At 39.1% G+C, this 20,279-nt stretch overlaps 1 protein-coding gene across 3 annotated transcripts in view; it reads left to right on the forward strand.

Moving 5' to 3' along the window:
• SLC24A2 (solute carrier family 24 member 2) overlaps positions 1-20,279 on the forward strand; it is a 112,842-nt gene that overhangs the window by 82,805 nt on the left and 9,758 nt on the right. For all 3 annotated transcript variants that reach the window (XM_050329215.1, XM_050329217.1, XM_050329216.1), the window contains 2 exons: positions 12,037-12,165; positions 20,188-20,277. In XM_050329215.1, coding sequence (XP_050185172.1) covers positions 12,037-12,165; positions 20,188-20,277 — 219 coding nt within the window. The remainder of the gene's footprint in view (positions 1-12,036; positions 12,166-20,187; positions 20,278-20,279) is intronic.

Raw genomic sequence — 20,279 nt, forward strand, 5'->3', positions numbered from 1 at the left:
CATTCTGAACAACTATTCTTATGTCTTAGAGATGGGATACATTATTTATCCTTATCTGAATGACACAATAGGAGCAAGCAGGGAGGTTTTTAACTGGTGAAAGAGTGAGTCTGCAGATTTAGCTCCATCAGTCTGAATGAAAGGATTACAGGTGTCTGCTGTCACAAGAAAAAATAACAATCCCCTAATAACGTTTTGAGAAGTAATACTGAAGGCACAGGGTTGTATGGCAGCCAGTTCTCATCAGTATTCTCCTTCTCTTTCAAAAACTCACTCATTAAAACTGGGCAACAAGAACATGCTCATTCCAGCTCAGTCTTGACCTACAAATGATTTTCAGTTTTGATCTTTTTGTAACTGAGTGTTCTCCATTTTACACTGACAACATTATTTGGTTCTGTTCCTAAGTAGCATTCAATCAGGTGGCTCAAAGGTTTGGTAATTTTTCCTTACTCCAATGCAATGGAGTAATGCTGTGGTGTCAGAATTTGGAAATGTAGTATAAAATTCCTTCTCTCCAATTTTCCACTTGTATAGCCTAACAATATGGTTTTGTGATCCATAAGCGTTGGATAAATGTCTTAAAAAAACTTACCATTAGCGCCTTCATGTATTGTGCCTTGATGTTTGCAGTGAGGATACAGAAGAGCTGCATGAGGATCTAATTCCATTATTAAGTTCTACTATGGTCTTCGTGCTTTTCCCTCTTGCAAAAACAATCATAGTCATATTTCTGGGTTTTTTTTTCATATTTTTCACTGATGCACTGATTTTTCACTGGGTCTAAATCCCTAGACTCAAGCACTTTATAATATCAGTCTTTATATTGGACTTAGAATTGTCTGAAAATAAGTACATTCGATATCCTATGTTCTGCTAGTAAAAATAAAATAGAATATGCATCTAAATGCTTATAGCCCCCTTATTATTTTAAAATTATGAAGTTGAGCTTGTAAAAAAGAAGGTCTCAGGCTAAGACTGCAAGAAAAGGAGAAAAAATAACTTTTTATTTTCATATACTTATAAAATAAACTTATTTTTAAAAGGTGTAGTACTCCAATTGCAATTTTTTAGTTTTCCTTATACCTCTCCTTGTTTCTTTGTGGGCTTTTTTTGGTCATCTGTATGTTTTTCTGGATTCTTTCCTCCTTGCCTTCTTTTCCACTTACACGAGGCTGAAACACCACACAAGACAGTTGAGAACACTGTCAATTGATGTCTTCTGCAAAGTGTCATGAACTAGGTCTATTTCACCTAATTTGTGAGGTTTTTTTGTTTAATTTCTTTATTTGTCTCTTCCAAACTCCACTGTCTTCATTTTCCTTTTTTCCCAGGCCCAGGACCTTAAGTCCATTCTTCTTACTCCATTCTCCTCTGGGGAAATTCAGCTGTCCTCTTTATAAGTCAAGCCCTCGAGCAATAAGAAAAAAATCTGTCCTGATGCTGCTTGCAGAAATACAAAAAGGCTGTCCAGAAAATGTGCCCAGCAAGCCAGTCATTTGTGCCAGACATTAAGACTCATATCACCCCACTCCAACTGTAAGCAGCAGCTGATATCCTACACTTTGATGAGACAGGGATCATCAGCTTAGAAGGACAGACGGCTGTGGCCTCCATCCCATTCCCTAACCAGCACAGCAGGGAACAATATCTCCTCCCACCATACGGTCTTTAAGACATTACTACTTTATTTGCAGCCAGAAATAGCCTTCCCTTCTGCTGAATATTGCATCTTCCTTGGGGATTTTGTTCTACTTATGGCATTCTGTCTCTTAACCTTTAGCAGGTTGCCACAAAGAAGATTCTTACATAAAACTTCAGAGTGCTACCAAGAATGTGTAAGAAAATGAAAGAAGACTAAAAGGACACTTACTATCTCATTAAATATTTTATATGGTGCCCTTCAGAGAATTACCCTTCTGATAAGTCCAGTTGTGCCCCTTACCCCTGCCCAATCCCCACCACATTCTTAACAAGCATTTTATAGTAGTTTTAACCTGTGTCTTACCTAAAATTAGTTTCCAATCTAAAGATAACACCTTCTCCTCCCACCTACACACACACACACACACACACACACATATGCATACATGCACATGCGCACAGATTTTACTGTTTCTGTGGAAACCCCACTGGAAAATGTTTACATGCCAACCACGTGAGGGAGAACTTTTCCATGAAAATGTAAGAAAACTTGTAGGTCATAGAAGGTTGCCACAAAAGCTTCATTGGTTTCATTGGATTTAATGTGCGTACTAGAGCAAGTCTGGTAGAGCATGTTTTCCCTTCCCCACCAGAGAGCAGGGACAGTGCTGATGGGAACATACCTCCCCTGCCCTAGAGTACTAATTTTGTTCGCATCAAATTAGTATGGTGTGCACGGGAGTAACATTGCTTTCTCCATCTCAGGGTATTATTCTGGGCTATAAAATTATTTTCCAAAACCTAAACATTTTTTCAATTGCCACAGTCGGTCTAAAGTAAATGCCTGCATCTTGTTTGTTGGTATAGGGTTTTGTGACTTAAAGAGAATGGTGCTGCCATCAAAAAAAATTGATCTTTATATTTCCATCAATTGATATTTATGTTTTATATATCAGTTGCCTATTTTCAAGTAAGTTGACTCACTTGAAAACTAAGATATTGAAAAATGGCATGAAGACAAAGGTTTATTCTTCAGAATTATCTCCATCATACCATAGCTGTTATTTCTTCTGGTGGGCTGACTGCAGTTTTGACTGTTACATTCTGAGTATTTCTTTTCAAATTCCCCAGAGTGCTGGCAGTGACATGGGCATAAAAATTAGCATATAAGCTCTGGGAGCTGTGATTTTACTTACTTGTGCAAGACCCCAAGAGGACACAATCAACAATAGCAGAATCTGGACCAAAAATCTACCTGAGCCTTTCTCCTTCCCATAGGGTTCACTCATAAGGTAGCTCTTTTCAGTGAGTTCACAGTACAACAAGGATTAGCACAAGTTAGCTACCCTAAGAAGAGTATCCAGATATACAGAATGCATTCTGAAAGCTCAGGGATTTAACTTTATGCCCTGCTTGAATTTTACTCAAGAATTCATGAGGAAAGATGTTGCTTTCTATCTTAGTTACCCTATAGAAATTACATACTACTATAGTAGCTTACTATCTCACCTTTTTCACGCATATTTTTCCAAATGAGAGGTAGGAGAAGATAAATGAGTGATTCTGCTTACAGACAAGAAACATAAAGCAGAGATCTGAGGCTGTTCACAGTAGGGCTCCAATTGCCTATACTGTATGCCTTTCTAGTGAAATAAATTAATGTGAGATTTGCCCTCCTAAATAAAATAATCAGCCTCAGTTCTGAAAATCACCAAATACCTCTGGGACAGGGAACATTTGAGATAGCATAACTTTTTCTTGGTTCACTCATTATGAGAAGTTGGGTTGTACAGAGCTCATTTCCAACAACAACAAAAAAACAAACCCAAACAAATGAAAACAAAACCAAAAACAGTGAAAAAAAACCCATCACCACCACCACTAACCAAACCAAACTAACAAAACCAAACACAAACAAACAAGGAAAAAATCTAACCTGAGCAGTCTTTTGCAGCCCTATCAAGCAAAGGAAGAAATTGCATTACAGGTGGTGCAATATCTGTACTTTGGCACAAGCAAATTGAACTGCAAATAGTCCCTGTCTTCAGCTTTTTTTCATCTCGAGTCCTAATGCTAATTTTTATTGATAATTGTATCAGCAGTCAGAATGCACAAGCATGAGAATTTATAGATTAGCTCTTCAATTTAGTTGGACTAACAGAATAATCCTCAGAATATGGTATTTATAGTTCATATGCTATGGCTGTTATACAATACAGTTTACTTGGTGAACAGTGGCAGATTTGTTATTTCTGGTTAAGTTTGAGGTGGTTCTGTGTACTTGTTTTCCATTTTGTCCTACCTTCAGGGAAAAAAAAACTATAAAATTCTGTTTAATCTGCCAGAAAAGCAATTGTTTTTCCTAAGGTAATATGAGTGCAAACCTCCATGGAGACACTGATTTTCTGATGTTGGCTAGAAGGAGTGACTACCTTGTGACTTTAGCAGATGGAATTTGCTATAAACTGTTGTTTATAAACAAAATAGTTGTGAATGAAAATGTCACCGTATGTTTGCACTGTATATATAGTGTGAAATACGGCATCATTTCCTCTGTTTGGAAAAAAATTTACTGGGAAATTGGAAAATTGGATAGGTTTAGATTAGATATTAGGAAGATACTGTTTACTGTGAGGTTGTTGTGGCACTCAAACAGTTGCCCAGAGTAGCTATTGATGCCCCATACCTGGAAGTGTCTAAGGCCATGCTAGATGGGCCTTTGATCAACCTGATCTAGTGGAAGGTGTCCTGCCTATGGTAGGGAGCTTGGAACTAAATGATCTTTAAGGTCCCTTCCAAACCAAACCATCCCATGATTCTAAAAGTTGTCAGACCAGTACTGAGTAAACCTGTAAGAGCATTATTCCATACGATTACAGTCAAGTATTTGATAGATGTTCTTGCATAAAGAACTGTGAAATATGGAGCATCCAGAGATTTTGTACCTTTTTCATTGTTTGTAATGGTTTAAATAAAAGAATTGAAGTAGTAAGAATAGAGTTATTAATGTATGCAGATTGGTTTAAAAGAAAAGAATATTTGTTACGGATGTATAGAAGAGAACACAGACCAAAATAACATTTCTAATCTCATTTCTTGAAAGTTGGGAATCATAACCCTATTTTTTATAGGTAAAGATTAACACTGGTAGAATATACAAAGGGAGCATTTTCATATTAGATTATTAATTTAATTATCAATACTATTATTATTAATGATATTGTTAATATTATTAATAATAATAACAATATGTGCTAGGGTACCACATCCATACCATCTAGGCATTAGTATACATATGATATTCAGCATGGTAAATGTCCATGTAACAAAAAGACTGTCTTAAACACAAGGAGGAAAAAATGACAGTGCTGTTACACTCCTGATTTTAAGTCATAAACTACCCAGAGGGATTGCATTTTATTTAAGACTTTTTAAAAGCATTTTGGTTTGTTATAACCTTGAATTCACATCCAGAGAAAAACTACACATTTTTCTCTAAGAGAAATTCTTTTAATTTGGTGAGAAAAATAAGACATTTTGGCAAAAGGTTTTACAGGAGTAAAAATACAACCAAGAAAAATACTTCACTAAAAGAGCAGAAAGAATATATGAAGCTCTAATGCAACTATGTCTAAACTTTTAATGATTGGTTAAGTGATAAGGAATACGAATTATCCTATATTTTTCCAGTTGCATGTAATGATGAGGGACAAAACAGGAAGACTCAGAAGATCAATAACAGCAATAACTGACTCCAACAGTGGTCTCAGCAGCAGAATTTAGGGGGTTTTATCATGGATTGGTTTAAACAACACTGGGCCTGCTGGTGAGAGACAGGATACATCTGTTTCAAAGTGGCGAAAGGATCAGGGTTAGCAGGGCTCATTGAAAGAGCTTTAAACTGCATTTGAAGGAAGAAAGGAATAAAACCAGGCATGCTAGAGATCAACGTGGCCCAATAGTGTTTCAGGGACAGTGGGCTAGTAAGGTCCGTCAGGCTGCTCCATGATGTGCTGAGTACGTCAGAGCACATTTGTTTTTCCCTCCCTGGCAGGCTATTCCAGTCACTGACCACATGTACTAATTCACACAGCATCTCAACCATCTCAGTGGAGTTAGTGGACGAAGATCCACACAGCATCAAAGACATAAGCATTGTCAATCCGTTAAGAACAATGGACAGTCACACAGTAATTAGGGCTTCTCCCCCCAAAAATGTGACAAGACCGATAGCCCAACTAAAGTGCATGTACACCAAAGCATACAGCATGGACAAGAAACAGGAGGGACTGGAAACCATTTTGCAGATGGAAAACTGTGGTATCATTACAGTAACGTAAAGATGGTGGGATTACGTACACAAATTGAGTGATGTAATAGATCGCTATAAACTCTTTGGAAGGAATAGGCAAGGACGGAGAGCTGGTGGGGTAGCCCTGTATGTTAAGGAGTGTTTTGACTTTCTAGAGTTTGATGATGATGATTAAAAAGTTAAGTATTTATGGATAAGGCAAAAAAAACATATCCTGATGGGAATCTAGTATAAACCATCCAACCACGATGAAGAGGCAGACAAAAATATATTATAGGCAACTGGGAAAATCTTATGATTGTTGGATCTTGTTCTTGTGGGGGATTTCATCTCACCAGCTGTCTGCTGGAAAGACAACAGAGCAGAGAGGGAACAGTGCAGGAGCTTTATGGACTGTGTGGAAGATAACTTTCTGACACACAAAGGCACGGAAGGTGCCCTGCTGGACCTGCTGTTTGTGAACAGAGAAGGATTAGAGGGAGATGTGGTGATCAGAGGCCATCCTGGGCACAGAGACAAAGAAATGAATAAGCTTTCCTTTTCAGAGCGGTAAGGGGGAGGGGACCAGCAGAACTGCTGCCTGGGACTTCCAGAGGGCAGACTTTGGCCTGTTTAGGAGACTGGTTGCCAGAGTTCCTTGGAGGGCAGTCCCTGTGGGCAAAGGAGTCCAGGAAGGCTGGACATTCTTCAAGAAGGAAACCTTAAAGGTGCAGGAGCAAGCTGCCACATGTGCTGAAAGATGGGCTGGCTGGGAAGAAGACTGGCCTGGCTGAACAGAGTTTTGGTTGGAACTCAGGAGAAAAAGGAGAGTTTATGACCTTTGGAAGAAGGGACAAACTCAGAAGGACTACAAGCATTTTGTGAGGTTAGGCAGGTAGAAAATTAGAAGGACCAAAGCCCAGCTAGAACTTGATTTGGCTTCTGAAGTTAAAGACAATGAAAAATGTTCCTACAAATACATCAGCAACAGAAGGCGGGCTAAGGACAATCTCCATCCTTTATTGGATATGCAGGGAAACATAGTGACAACAAATGAGAAAAAGGCTGAGGTACTGAATGCCTTTTTTGCCTTTAATAGCAAGACTGGTTGTCCTCAGGGTACCCAGTCCTCTGAGCTGGAAGACAGGGATGAGGAGCAGAATGAAGCCTTCATAATCCAATTGGAAATGATTAAAGGAAGTGGGCCTGCTACACCACTTAGACACACACAGGTCTATAGGGCCGGATAGGATCCACCCAAGGGTACTGAGGGAGCTGGCAGAAGAACTCACTGAGCCACTTTCCATCATTTAGCAGTAGTGGCTAACTGTGGAGGTCCTAGTTGACTGGAAGGTGGCAAATGAGTTGCTCATCTACAGGAAGGACTGGAAGGGTGATCCGGGGAACTAAGGCAGTCTGACTTTGGTGCTGGGGAAGGTCCTGGTGCTGATGATTTTGAGTGCGATAATATGGCATATGCAGGACAACTTGGGGATCAGGTCTAGCCACCCTGGGTTTGTGAAAGGCAGGTACTACATGACCAACCTAATCTCTTTTTATGATGAATTGGCACACTTAGTAGATGAAGGAAAGGCTGTAGGTGTTGTCTATCGGGACCTTAGTAAAACATTTGATACTTTCCCACAACATTATTCTGGAGATACAGGTTTCCCATGGTGTGGACGGATACATTGAGCGTAGATGGTTCGCTGGGTAAAATACTAATTGGATGGCTCGGGACAGAGACAAGTGGTGAATGGAATTGCATCCAGCTGGCGGCTAGTCACCAGTGGAGTTTCCCAGGGCTCAGTATTGGCGCAAGTCCTATTTAATATCTTTATCAATAATTTAGACAAGAGAATCAAGTGCACCCTCAGTCAGTTTGCAGATGACATAAAGACACAAAGGTGGGAGTGTTGATCTGCTGGAGGGTGGGAAGGCTCTACAGAGAGATCTGGACAGGCTGGATTGATGGGCCAAAGCCCATGGTATGAGGTTCAGCAAGGCCAAATGACAGGTCCTGACCTTGGGTCACAGCAGCCCCATGCAGCACTACAGGCTTGGGTCAGACTGGCTGGAAAGCTGACTGGTGGAAAAGGATCTGGGGGTCATTTTGACTAGATGAGGTGGTTTCTAACCCTAACTATTCTGTGATTCTGTGATTTTGTACTGGCCAACAGCAGCTGAACAAAAGCCAAGGTGGCCAAGATGCCCTATGGCATCCTGGCTTGAATAAGAAATAGTGTGGCCAGAGGACTAGGAAAGGGATAGTTCCCCTATCCTTGGCACTGATGAGGCTGCACCTCAAGTCCTGTGTTCAGTTTTGGGCCCCTCACTTCAATGTTTCAATGATTCAATTTGTGAAAGATGAAAAAACATGTCGCATTCCAGTACTTATTTTCTGAGTGCACGTGTCTGATCATTGCCAGAAGCAAGATACTGGTGTAAACTGACCTTTGGTCTGACGTAATATGGCTGTTTCTTTATAATGGATTATCATCAGAATTGAACACGTCAACTGATGCAGCTTTCCCATATGTCCACATATGTATCATTAAAGTTGATTAGCTACAGAGTCATAGGAGGTAATGAGTTTTGGAGTATAGATAGGTAGGTACTTCAGCTACCCTAGAGAAATGGAGACTTTTGCACAGTGGTGGCAGGTGTGTCATAAATGAGCAGAGTATTCTCCACTTTTGGTGGAGCATGTGAAGGTCAAGGGAGACACCAGAAGGTATCTAAAATGGCACCACCATATGTATGCAGGTAGTTGAATTCCTGTGTGTATGTCATGTTTTCATTACATTTTCTTCATAGTGCTGTAGAATAATACTGAACATTGCAGCTATTGAATTTTCATCATACAGACTAAAACCATAGTTGAAGTATTAGTTTCTACAAACTGTGATAATGCATATTCAGTATGTACATTGCAGATAGGCTGGAGCTGCTGACAGTACACACAACGTCTGCCATAAATCTGTGCTGAGTCATTTTCTACCACTACTGCTTGGTCCACAGCATGACACATTTGTGTGGTTGTAGACCTGCCAAAATTATTTCCCATTCATTTCTTAAACATCAGTCGATAGTTCAGTATTGCACTGAAATTCATGGAACTTAGATCTATAAATACTTTGCACTTCCTTACTTACACTGGGTTTTGGAAGGTCAGCATTGGAAATCAGATGCCAAATCTGATTTACAAAATAGGAATGAATATCAACTCTGTAGCACGTGTAATGCATTCTGGAGTTAAACTAGCAAGAAGAAGGGTTTTGCCTGCACTGTGAGCCTAAGTTTGGCCTTGTATTTTGGGGATAGTTGTCTTGGGGAGAAGGATGAGGTAGGACAACTGGAAGATGAAAAGATCTCAAAAGGTGGATCAAGCTTTCTCAGGAGCTTGAGAGATTTGAAAATCTCCAAAAGCAATTCTTTGTGGTCCTTCGCTACAGCCACTCATGTTACATGTGTACTCATGCACACCCAATGGTATTTGACACAGCCACGAGACTAGAATGATACCCAGAGTTGAAATAGATGAGTACTAGTACAGTCCTGCATGAGCCAATGTAGACATTACTTTCTGTATATTTTTCAGACACACGTGCAAGCTCTGACTAATGTAAAGTTTTGTTGTGATTAACTAGAGCTGTTAATCATGGCTAATCTCTAAAGATGGCAATTCAGGAACTACTTTGCCACTCAGTGGTGTTTATGCAGCAGTCACTTACTGATCTTTATTCCAGCTGAGTCTCTGCTTGAATTACACACAGGCCATTCAGAAAGAGTTACCTAGGCAACCCTTTAATTGGTCCTTTTGTACCCAAATTTTATCTCAGTCATCATATTTCAAAGCTGAGCCTCCATCTCAGGTTAATTTTCCCACCCCAGTAGCATCTACCAAAATGGAAAAGGAATGGATTTATTTTTCAGGAAGAAGCCCCACAAACTCCTGCTCTAGCACAGTTCCCCAAAAGTCAGGTTTCCGTAGATTGCAGCAGTGAAGCATAGAGGACAATCTCTGTGAGAAACTGAAAGCTAAAGGAAAAAGCTAATCTCTAAGGTGCTCAGGAGCCTTTAAAGTACCGTGTTGAGTGTGACAAATTTTGCCTATATTCTTTTTAAAATCTTTTAAGATTATAACCTTTATGACCTGTTCACTTTACTGTTGTCTTACAGTCATGCAAGTCAGGAGTTTCACAAAGTATAGGGGTTAACAATGGATTGTCTTCTGTTGACATCAACACATAACTCAAAAGTAGCTGCAACCTGTCAATGTGTCAAGAGACAAACAGGGATTTGCTTCCAATCCATCAGTGTCAGGTGGTACCATCAGAGTGGAAGATCCTGAGCTAAGAACTAGGCTTGCTTTTCTAGATACTGATCGGGTCAGGTATCTGGGTAGTCAAACAATTCAAAAGTTCATAATAGTAGAATAACTAAGACCAGTTCTTCAGTCAAAATTAGAAATAAGTAGAAAATGTTATGAACAATACCAACATACGGTGACATTTCATCAATAACTCTTTTGCTTAGAAAAAAAAAACTGATATGGCCATTCAAATGTTTGCTTCATATATCATTGTCATAAGGTTTAGGTAAGCAATCTTAAGACAGAAGAAACCTATTATAAGAAACTTATTAAAGAATCCTATTATAAATCTATAGGAAGAATAACATGCATATTGCAGAACTGTCTCAATTGTTATCTTTTTCAAAAGAAAAAAACAAGAACACTACATGAAGAAATTGTTGTATACTTCTCATGCTTTCAAAAAGTTTTCACCATGTGCTCTTTTTTGGACTTGTTTAGCTTTCACTGAGCTCTCTAGAAGTCTTTCCACAAGATTCACAATTTGCATTACACACATTTATGTGAAAGAACCATTTAGGCCATTTTTTCAGTTGCCTTATTCTGTGATATGTGTTAGATAGATGTGCAATTCTGGAGATATCACTTACCTATGTTAGAAGTTTAAAAGTTCTTTCAATACTTGCATACAAAAAGCTGAATCATGCCCCCTTGTCAGTTTGAGAAGGGTCAATTTTGTTAGGAGGAACAGTCTAAGGAAGGAGAAGTGTATGGCAATCAAGTGTTTTCTGTCACAGGAGAGGTTCCTATACATCTATTCTGTAACAGAGAGATGACAGGTGGGCAGCTTACACATAAATGGAGACTAGAGATCAATGTGAAAATCAGCTACATCGATAGGAGAGGAATGTCTTTAGTTTTAGCACCAAGTTGTTAAGAACACTGCTGCACTGTGGCTGGTCTAAACACAAGAGTCTTTGGTTGGAGACAAGGAGAAGCCTATTCCTCAAGTGGGCAGCTCAGCAATGGTGTTGGGGCCCAGAGAAGTTAGGCCATCTCCATTATTAGTGGTTTCACAATTTGACTGGTCAGAGACCTGGTCAGCAGCCCAGCCTGACCACACCAGCTTAGCAGTGGAGCTCCACAGGTGTCTGCCAGCCTGCATTACCCAATGATCCTATGAACCAGACAATACATACATATACAGACACATATTTATATAGTAACTTCTTAAGTTACTCACAAAAGCTTAAAAATTTAGATATATGTATATGTCTATATGCACATTTAAATATTTATGTGCATATGGAAGTGCATATTTATGTGTGTGTGGAAGTGTGTACATGCACCTATGCGTGCACGCTGTCTCTCTTCCTCTCCTTCTCCCTCTCCCTCTCTCTCTCTCTCTCTCTTTCTCTCTCTCTCTCTCTTTCTCTCTCTGTCATTTGTGTGGCCAGGCTTTGTGCTGCCCAGAGGTGTCTTAATCCCTAACTAGACTAGCCCATATCCCAAGGGAGAGCTGTGGGAACACTTTTCAGAGACATTCTGTGCATCTCAAGGGCCAGCCACAATGATGACCTGTGCTGCAGGGATACCTCACAGTTTGGCCAGATTCTTTTTTCCTGTGTTCTAAATAATGTTGTTAGGTAGGTGCGGTGTTTGTGCAGTGTTTTCAGAGTCCATGGTTCTCACTGCAACACAACACCATTCTTGGAACTCCTTCTGGAAGAATCCCTAATCTCAGCCATCCACTTTGATATTCTGCTCACTGCAGCTTTCCTTACAGAATGAAGAGGATGAGGAGCAGCCTCTCAGCCTGGCCTGGCCTGAAACCCGACGCAAGCAGCTCACCTATCTTTTTGTGTTACCCATTGTTTTTCCACTGTGGGCTACCCTACCAGACGTTAGAAAACCTGTAAGTAGCTGTTGTTGGGTTATTGCAGTCTGTTCTACACAAAAGGGTGGCTCTATAGCTAAATGCCAAGAAAGCACTGTAGCAGATTTATGTAAAAATAGAGCTAATGTGTTTTTTTAAGAGTTTCTTCTTTGAAGAAGATGTCACAATATCAGTCTTCAAATGGCAAATGGGTGCTTATGAGCAAGTGGTTCATAATAGCTCTATAAAGATTGTAATTTATATTCATAATATTTTATAACATAAACTGAAAGGTCTGAAACCTTCTTTGGGGCCTTCACTTCAGAAGTCTGTATTTCTGAATGTCTGATGAATATCACATAAGTGCTGAATAAGTCTGTCCATCTTCAGTGCCCTAAAGCGTACAACTGGTAAGATTTTAGACTGCCTAAATGGAATGGTTTGGACCTGGCTCCCAGCCAAATGCTCCAGCCTACAGTTCTAGTCTCCCCTCCGCCACAAGCACAAGGGAAAAGAGGGGGGAAAAAACTACCAAAACCACCAAAACAACAAAACCAAAGCAGTGTATATATATATAAAAATATATATATATATTTACATCTATATACAGTTACAAAGAGACTATATACGTATAAACAAAGAGTCCTCACTCCCCAAAACTAAAACAGAAAATAAAAAACAATATACACAGATATACACAGCTAACACAGAACTAGCAAACAAAAGAATAAAACACTTTCCTTAAAAAGACAAAAGACACTTCACCAGACTTCTCCATCCGGATCGGAAAACAACAGGCCACAGCAGGCCTCATTCCCAGGTAAGTGAGAGCCAGCCACCAGGACCTGCTGTCTTCAAGTCCAACAGAAGAGAAGAGAGATCCTTCCCTCTCCTTCTTATTTATACTCTTGCTTACGTAAAAAACAGGATGGAATACCTGGGATATGAGACTTTGTTAGTTATGACCCGGTATCCAGAAAGAGGCCAACATGGGGCCTAAAATCCAAACCCCTACACTAAATTTTCTCCTTTTAAAAAATATAATGATATGCATTTCTCTTAAATTCGTATTCTGTTAGATGTTTGTCTTCTTCTTATCATCTTGTAATTTTCATACTAGGACAATATCTGTAAGTCCCTTCATGTGTAAGATACTTGCTAGTTTTGTCCCAAACACAGATTGAATTAATGTAAGACTGACAACAAAGGACTTACTGTAAAAAGTTACCAAACCTTACCAGTTTTATACTCACATATACAAAACATTTACCTGACTGGGAAGGCTCATAGAAAGTAAAAGAGGGAAATTCAAGAGCTGAAAAAGCTTTAGTAGTAATTGTGTTAATCTCTTTTCCTTTCTGGATCAAAAATAAGTTTAAAACTGCTGCAAGGGATGCACAGCATATAAGTTGATAAATCAACACCCTGAATTCTTTTTTCCTCCTCATGCACAATGAAAAACTTTCCCTTCCCACATGCAAAAAAACTGCAATTCAGTGCAAGAAAGAAGATAAAATAAGACCTCTGATTTGTTTTCAGATAAGGGTTTCTGAAAGGCTATAAAGTAACATTTTTTTCTTCCAATCTTTAAGCTTCCTTTTCCTAAAAATTTCAAACAACTCTGCTAATCACTTTTGTTTGGTAACAGAGAGCATACTAAATGAATTTCAGTATTGTTTTATTTCTGTATTTATGCCCTCATTTTGTCATTCAAAACCCACCTTGTAAGTTCTTTTTCATAATTTGGTCTGAAATGAATGAGAAATACGTATCGACAGTATTTTGAAAATCTGAAGTTAACATCAGTTGACCTGTAGGTTTATCCAATATTCTGTACTGTACAAATGAGAACAGCTTTTTAAATAATTGTTTTGGAAAGTGAGTATCTCAACAAGTTGCATGCAACTGTGTGATGCATGTGATTATTACTAACACTAGTATTGTTCACAATAGAACTGGCATCCTGACATCCTGCAGCTAAAATACCCTGACATAACACAAAAAATTAGCAAAGTTGTATGTGCCAGATAGGCAAGTGGACAACAGAGCTTTAAAACTTAATTTGCTGAAAAGAGTGGTTTTTTATAGCAAAAAAAAAAAAAAAAAAAAAAGCAAGCTACTTTGCAATCACATGTGGTATTAACAGAAGAGGTAAGAAGCTGTATGACTATGACAAGCTGCTTACTTTGAACATTACTGTCAAAGAATTAACCAGATGATTGCATAAACTATATAAAATTTCAAGTATTCTTCTTCACTGTGTCTTTAAAATACTCTCACTTGTGTCTGTGTGCTATCCCCACTGATTCCTTCCTAATAAAAACAAAGCCCAATATCACAGTTCAGCATGTGCATCACAAAACCACTTTCAATCAAATCTGTGAGGCAAAAGTTAAAGGAAACCTAAAATAATACTTAAATAGGTTTTCTTTAGGTAGGCCAACCATCAGAGGCTTGATTTGCGAGTGTAGTAATTTCAGTTAGAAACCAAAAATTCTGCATTGAGATGCTCAGATTAGCATGAGGATATAAAGTGAATGCTTGTGTGGTATATGCTTATTGGAAAGACTGTATGGAAGCCTTTGAAATCCTCTGTGGATGTCCAGTTTTCAAAAAATGAGTTCTTCTTTCCTCATAGAGTCTCTTTTTGCATGTATATTTTATCTCCACATAATGGAGATGGTTTGCCTGCATTTACTTGTACTATACCAAGCTATATTTAGCTCCATGAAACCCAGAAGCTCTAGAAAATTATTTCATAGACAAAGTCTCCAGTTCTAAAGTTAGCAAAACCCTGCTGCCTTATTATGCTCTGGTGTACAAATATGCAAATTTTTATATACTTAGAGTAGATTATGCATTAGTTCAGCTGTCAGCTGATTCACTAGCTGAGATGTTTTAATGTGTTTAGTGCCTTAATAACTCCTGCTGACAATAAGCCAGTATGTATTAAAATCCTTACTATCACATCAATAATATTGTTGGCAGTATCCCAGGGGTATGTGTGCCCTTGGGGAATTTTGTACCCAAATTTTTGTTCCGGTGTTTTGAACAGTAACAGGTATTTTTCCTGTACTAATGGCTTATTTCCCTCATAACTCTGTAAAGGTCGCATATGTAACTGTCCACCTCCTGCAGTAACAGATATTGAAAGATTTAAAGAAAAACTATGTGACCAAGGTGCTCCAGTGGCTCAGGAGCAGATACTGAACACCATGTCTCCACGTCTTTTATTATAACCTTACTCCACTGTCCAACCTTTGCGGTACAGGCCAGAAAAATGGCTGGGGCTCTGGTCATGCTGTCACTGGAGTATAGGGAAGTTCATTTTAACCCTGCAAATTCTCATTACAAAGAGTTACAACTTCCATGAACTCTTGTTGCCATACAGAGATGCACTGTTACCAAGGGGACAAGGACAACATGTTCCTGTACAGATCCAGTTAGAGGAGCCAGTTCTGAGTAATCAGTTAAGCACTGTTAAGTGTGAAAGAAAAATGAAACTTTTCAATGCAGATAAATTTATTAACATGACAAATGTATGAATCATTCAAGTTGTTAAAGATGTTGGTAACACTGGCATGAAATAAATAAAGAAATTTATCAAAAAAAGCATCCTTAAGGTTGCTTATGGTCAGGAATAGTACTAATCCATCTAATCTACAGTAAAACTAGAGAATTCTTTCTCTTTTGTTAAAGGAAAATAGCATATAAACTGAATGAGCCATGGCTTTTCTTCCTTGTCTGCTACCAGGATCTCAAAAGAACCAATTAGTAACAAACTAGATACTCTGTCTTTACAAGGCAACAGCTACCAGAAGAGGTGGAGAGAAATATTGCTGTCTGCTTTCTCTGGCCAATTCTTCTAGGAAAATGCTTAGAATTGGCAGCTCTCTGTATTTCAGAGAGCTAGGGAGATACAATGAGATATATCTCAAAAGTATGCTGTTATTAGTTACAAAACGACAATGATTATTATTATACTCTGTAATAAAATCCAGCATAAAAAACCGCTTTTTAAAGTTTTCATCTATCTACAAATTAGATAGCAGCATCCATGGAGTTCACAGAATCACAGAATATGCTGAATTGGAAGGGACCCACAAGGGTCATCGAGTCCAACCCTTAGTCCAGTGCAGGACCATCTCCAGGAGTCACACCATGTGCCTGAGAGTATCATCCAAACGCTTGAACTCTGTCAGGCCTAGTCCTATGACCATTTTCCCAGGGAGCCTGTTCCAGTATTCAGCCACCCTCTGGGTGAAAAATGTTTTCCTGATATCCAACCTAAATCTCCCCTGACACAACCTCAGGCCATTCCCTTGATTCTTGTGGTCACCACAGAGAAGAGATCAGTGTCTATCCTTCTCTGCCCCTCATGAGGAAGTTGTGACTGCAATGAGGTCTCTCCTCAGTCTCCTCTTCTGCAGGTTGAACAGACCGAGTGACCTCAGGTGCTCCTCATACGGCTTCTCCTCAAGGCCCTTCACCATCTTCACTGCCCTCCTTTGGGTGCTCTCTAAGACGTTATTATCTTTCCTGTGTTGTGGTGCCCAAAACTGCACACAATATTCAAGGTGAAGCCACACCAGTGCAGAGCAGAGTGGGACAATCCCCTCCAGAAGCAGGACCACAGAAATTACAGGCCTGTCAGTCTCACTTCAGTGCCTGGTAAAGTTATGGAGAAGATTATTGGGGGAAATATTGAAAAGCACCTGAAAGACATTGTAGTCATTGGTCAGAGCCAGAACAGCTTCATGAGACAAAAGTCCTACTTATCCAACCTGATTTCCTTTTATGACAAGGTGACCCACCTATCTGATCAAGGGAAGCCAGTTGATGTAATCTTTTGGATTTCAGTAAAGCTTTTGATACTGTCTCTCACAAGATCCTTTTGGGCAAAATGTTCAGCACACAACTGGATAAACACATCGTGTGGTGGGTGAGCAATTTGCTCACAGGTTGAGCATAGAGGGTAGCAGTGAATGGGTTAACACCAGATTAGTGACCTATCACTAGTGGGGTTCCACAGGGCTCCACCTTGGGCCCCGTGCTCTTCAACACCCTCATAAGTGAGTTGGATGCAGGACTGGAAGAGACACTAAGCAAGTCTGCAGATGACACAAAACCAGGAGGAGCTGTTGACTCCCTCAAAGGAAGGGAGGCCCTGCAGAGAGACCTCAACTAATTAGAAGGGTGGGCAATCGCAAACCAGATGAAGTTCAGTGGGGGAAAGTGACAGATTCATCCAGGACAACCCTGGATGTTCATACAGACTGGGGAATGAGATGCTGGAAAGCAGTGCCATGGAAAGGGACTGGAGCTCATGGTCAGTGGAAAGTTGAATATGAGTCAGCAGTGCCCTGGCAGCCAGGAGGATTTCACCAACTGTAAAATGTACAAGCTTTAAATTTTGCCCTTTTTGACTTTAAATGTTCCCATTTTAAAATAGGTAATTTAAGTGTTAAGCCTATTAAAGTATTCTTAGTCCTGAACTGCGACTTAACAGTTAATTTTAGTGGGAGATGATTAGCTAAGACAGGCGAGGAGTTCACATGCTGCAGAGTTACTGACTCGTAAATCTTAGCCATTTGAATTACGTGGGTGTCTGATTCAGATAGGCAATGTCTCCTTGTTGTACAAGAACCATTTGATATATATATAAACTCACTATCAGAGCTATTACTGGTCAGTACAACTCTTGTTGTATGAGTTGTGCATAAGCCAGTGTCTGCTTGTATCTTGAGTGTTGTCAAGTGATCATTCAGATTGCATTGCTACAAGGTGCTCTGTGCAGATTTTGTGCCAAGTGTATTGCTTCATCTCATTCGCCATATGTGTTGCCAAAAACCCCCAGTTTTTACAAGAAAGACAAAAAATATTGTAAGTTGAAAGAGCTGGCTACTAAGAATGGTGAAGAAAAAAAAAAAAAAAAAGAAGTGCTAGGTGTTTTGTTTTAAAAAAGGAAGTTTCTGTTTAGATTAATTTATCCCTACCAGACTCAATTCTACTCCCAGAGGTGTCAGATCACTATTTTAAAAGTCATCTTTGTGTTCCTTTCAAATTATGTTCCTTTTCAAACTAAGGTCTTCTGTCCCCCAATAAATATAAATTTTTCATTTTAAACTTAGAAGTCCATCTGAGTAGGTTTAAACATTATAAGCTCATTACCTGTAGCATTTTTAATGTGTATTCCTATGCATATTCACTTGTGGAGAGGTACAGGCCATGTTAGTCAATGTTTACATTCTCAGGTGTCAGGAGGACATTTAGTATTATGCCAAGCGCACACAGGGAGTGAGTAAATGCTCTGTAGCACAACCTACAGCTGCACCTGCTGCTGGAGCAGATACAGACCTTCTATTTGTCCCGTCCTTTAACTGAGTGTGCACAATTGCCATTGCTGACTTTATGTTTTTCCCCACCAGTAATGTCCTGATCTCATTCCAGTTATGTCAGCAGAAAGAGTCTACACAGTCTCATTGAGCTGCAGACCAGCCTCAGTGTTTTCTGGTTCAGCTGACAAGAGAATGACATTCCTGCTTGACCAGCATTAATGGCCAGCCCAATTCACTGATCACCTCTTTGTCTACAGCCACCCTATTCTGCCATGTTGATCAGTTCCTAAATGTGAGGCTGTTCTATATAAATGCTTCTTGTGTTTGTTATACAAAAAAAGCTGGCTGTGCAGTTCTGTAAACTCCCTAAAAAGAGGTATTTGTCATGGCTTGAGCAAGCTAAATTGGCAAAATCCAAGTAGTATTTTCTCTCCAAAAGTCACATTCAGGTAATGCTCTGCAATCCTGTCTACTCCCACAGCACCTAGGAATGATCCACAGGCTAATGAGTCTCCTGGTGCAGCAGGGGCATGAGCAGCAGTGAAGATAGGCACAAAAATTCTGGAGTGGAAGTGAATTTATCAGGGACCTAAAGGAAGAAGTAGTGCAGGAACAGCTGGAACATGTATTCAGAGTGGTGTAACTTACTTTCACACGCAGTCCTAATGCTTATTTATGAAAATTTGTAGGATTCTGCTCGTCGCATGTCAGAAATCATCTGGGATAGGGATCTGTGTTCAGAAGGTCCATGATCATAAAGATAGTGGTTTCATTCAAGACTGGTAGAATTCATTCACAGTACAAATATAATTTTAAATTGATTTAGACAGTGATTGCCTGATGCAGTACTGCAATCATGTTTCCTTTCTTTAGTAGTTAACTTGATCTGTTTTCATTACATAGATCCTGTTAGTAACAGTTAGTTAATCAAAAGGAAATATGGGAGATCCAGAAGATTGGAAAGAACAGAAACTAAAATAAATCATTAATCTGAGTATAATGCATTAATTGGCTGCAAGAACACTACCTATTCAAAATTTGACATTAGTAAGGGAGGCAATGAAAATGAAAATTAAGTTACTTCAGTGTTGCAGAATTTTTAATTCATTGAAAGGTCTCACTGTGTTTTGCATGTTTTTATAACAAATTTCTCTACAAAACAAAGCATGGGAAATATGTTTTTAGCATATCTTCTATTGTAATAGAGGAAAAGTAAATGCCCTAATATATTTTTGATATGTTTTTATCTCTGTCGTATGCATTCTGTGTTAATACTGATTGTGAAAGGTGTTGCACAAAGTCACTAATGTGTGAACCCGTTTTATCAATTTGAAAAGATTCATTATGAATAAGCATGAAATTATTAATAAATTTAGAAGTCAAACTAAAGTTCAGCTAAACACATATGCAAACTGCATCATTACAAACTATGATACAAATGACAACCCAAAATTTGCCATTTATGATACAAGTTGTTATGAGGTCTTATTTTATAACTGAAGCGATTGGAAGAATTAGGCATAGGTAAATACCTACCAATATAGGAATTCAGTTTTTTACCTTTCTTGAACGTATTTTGGTCATTTAATGATGATAAGAATACTTGTTCAGAACAGGTCATCAGAAGAAATGACAAGCCACTCTCATTTTGAGAAGCAAATAAGAGCATGGCATGTCAGCCTTCAACATAAGTTTTTACTGTTTCTCTTTGTTTGTGTTTCAGACATCAAGAAAATTTTTTCCTCTCACGTTTTTCGGCTCTATTAGCTGGATTGCCTTCTTTTCTTACTTAATGGTCTGGTGGGCACACCAGGT

This window comes from Myiozetetes cayanensis, unplaced genomic scaffold, assembly GCF_022539395.1.
Source record: "Myiozetetes cayanensis isolate MyiCay16 unplaced genomic scaffold, myiCay2020 scf4, whole genome shotgun sequence".
NCBI lineage: Eukaryota > Metazoa > Chordata > Aves > Passeriformes > Tyrannidae > Myiozetetes > Myiozetetes cayanensis.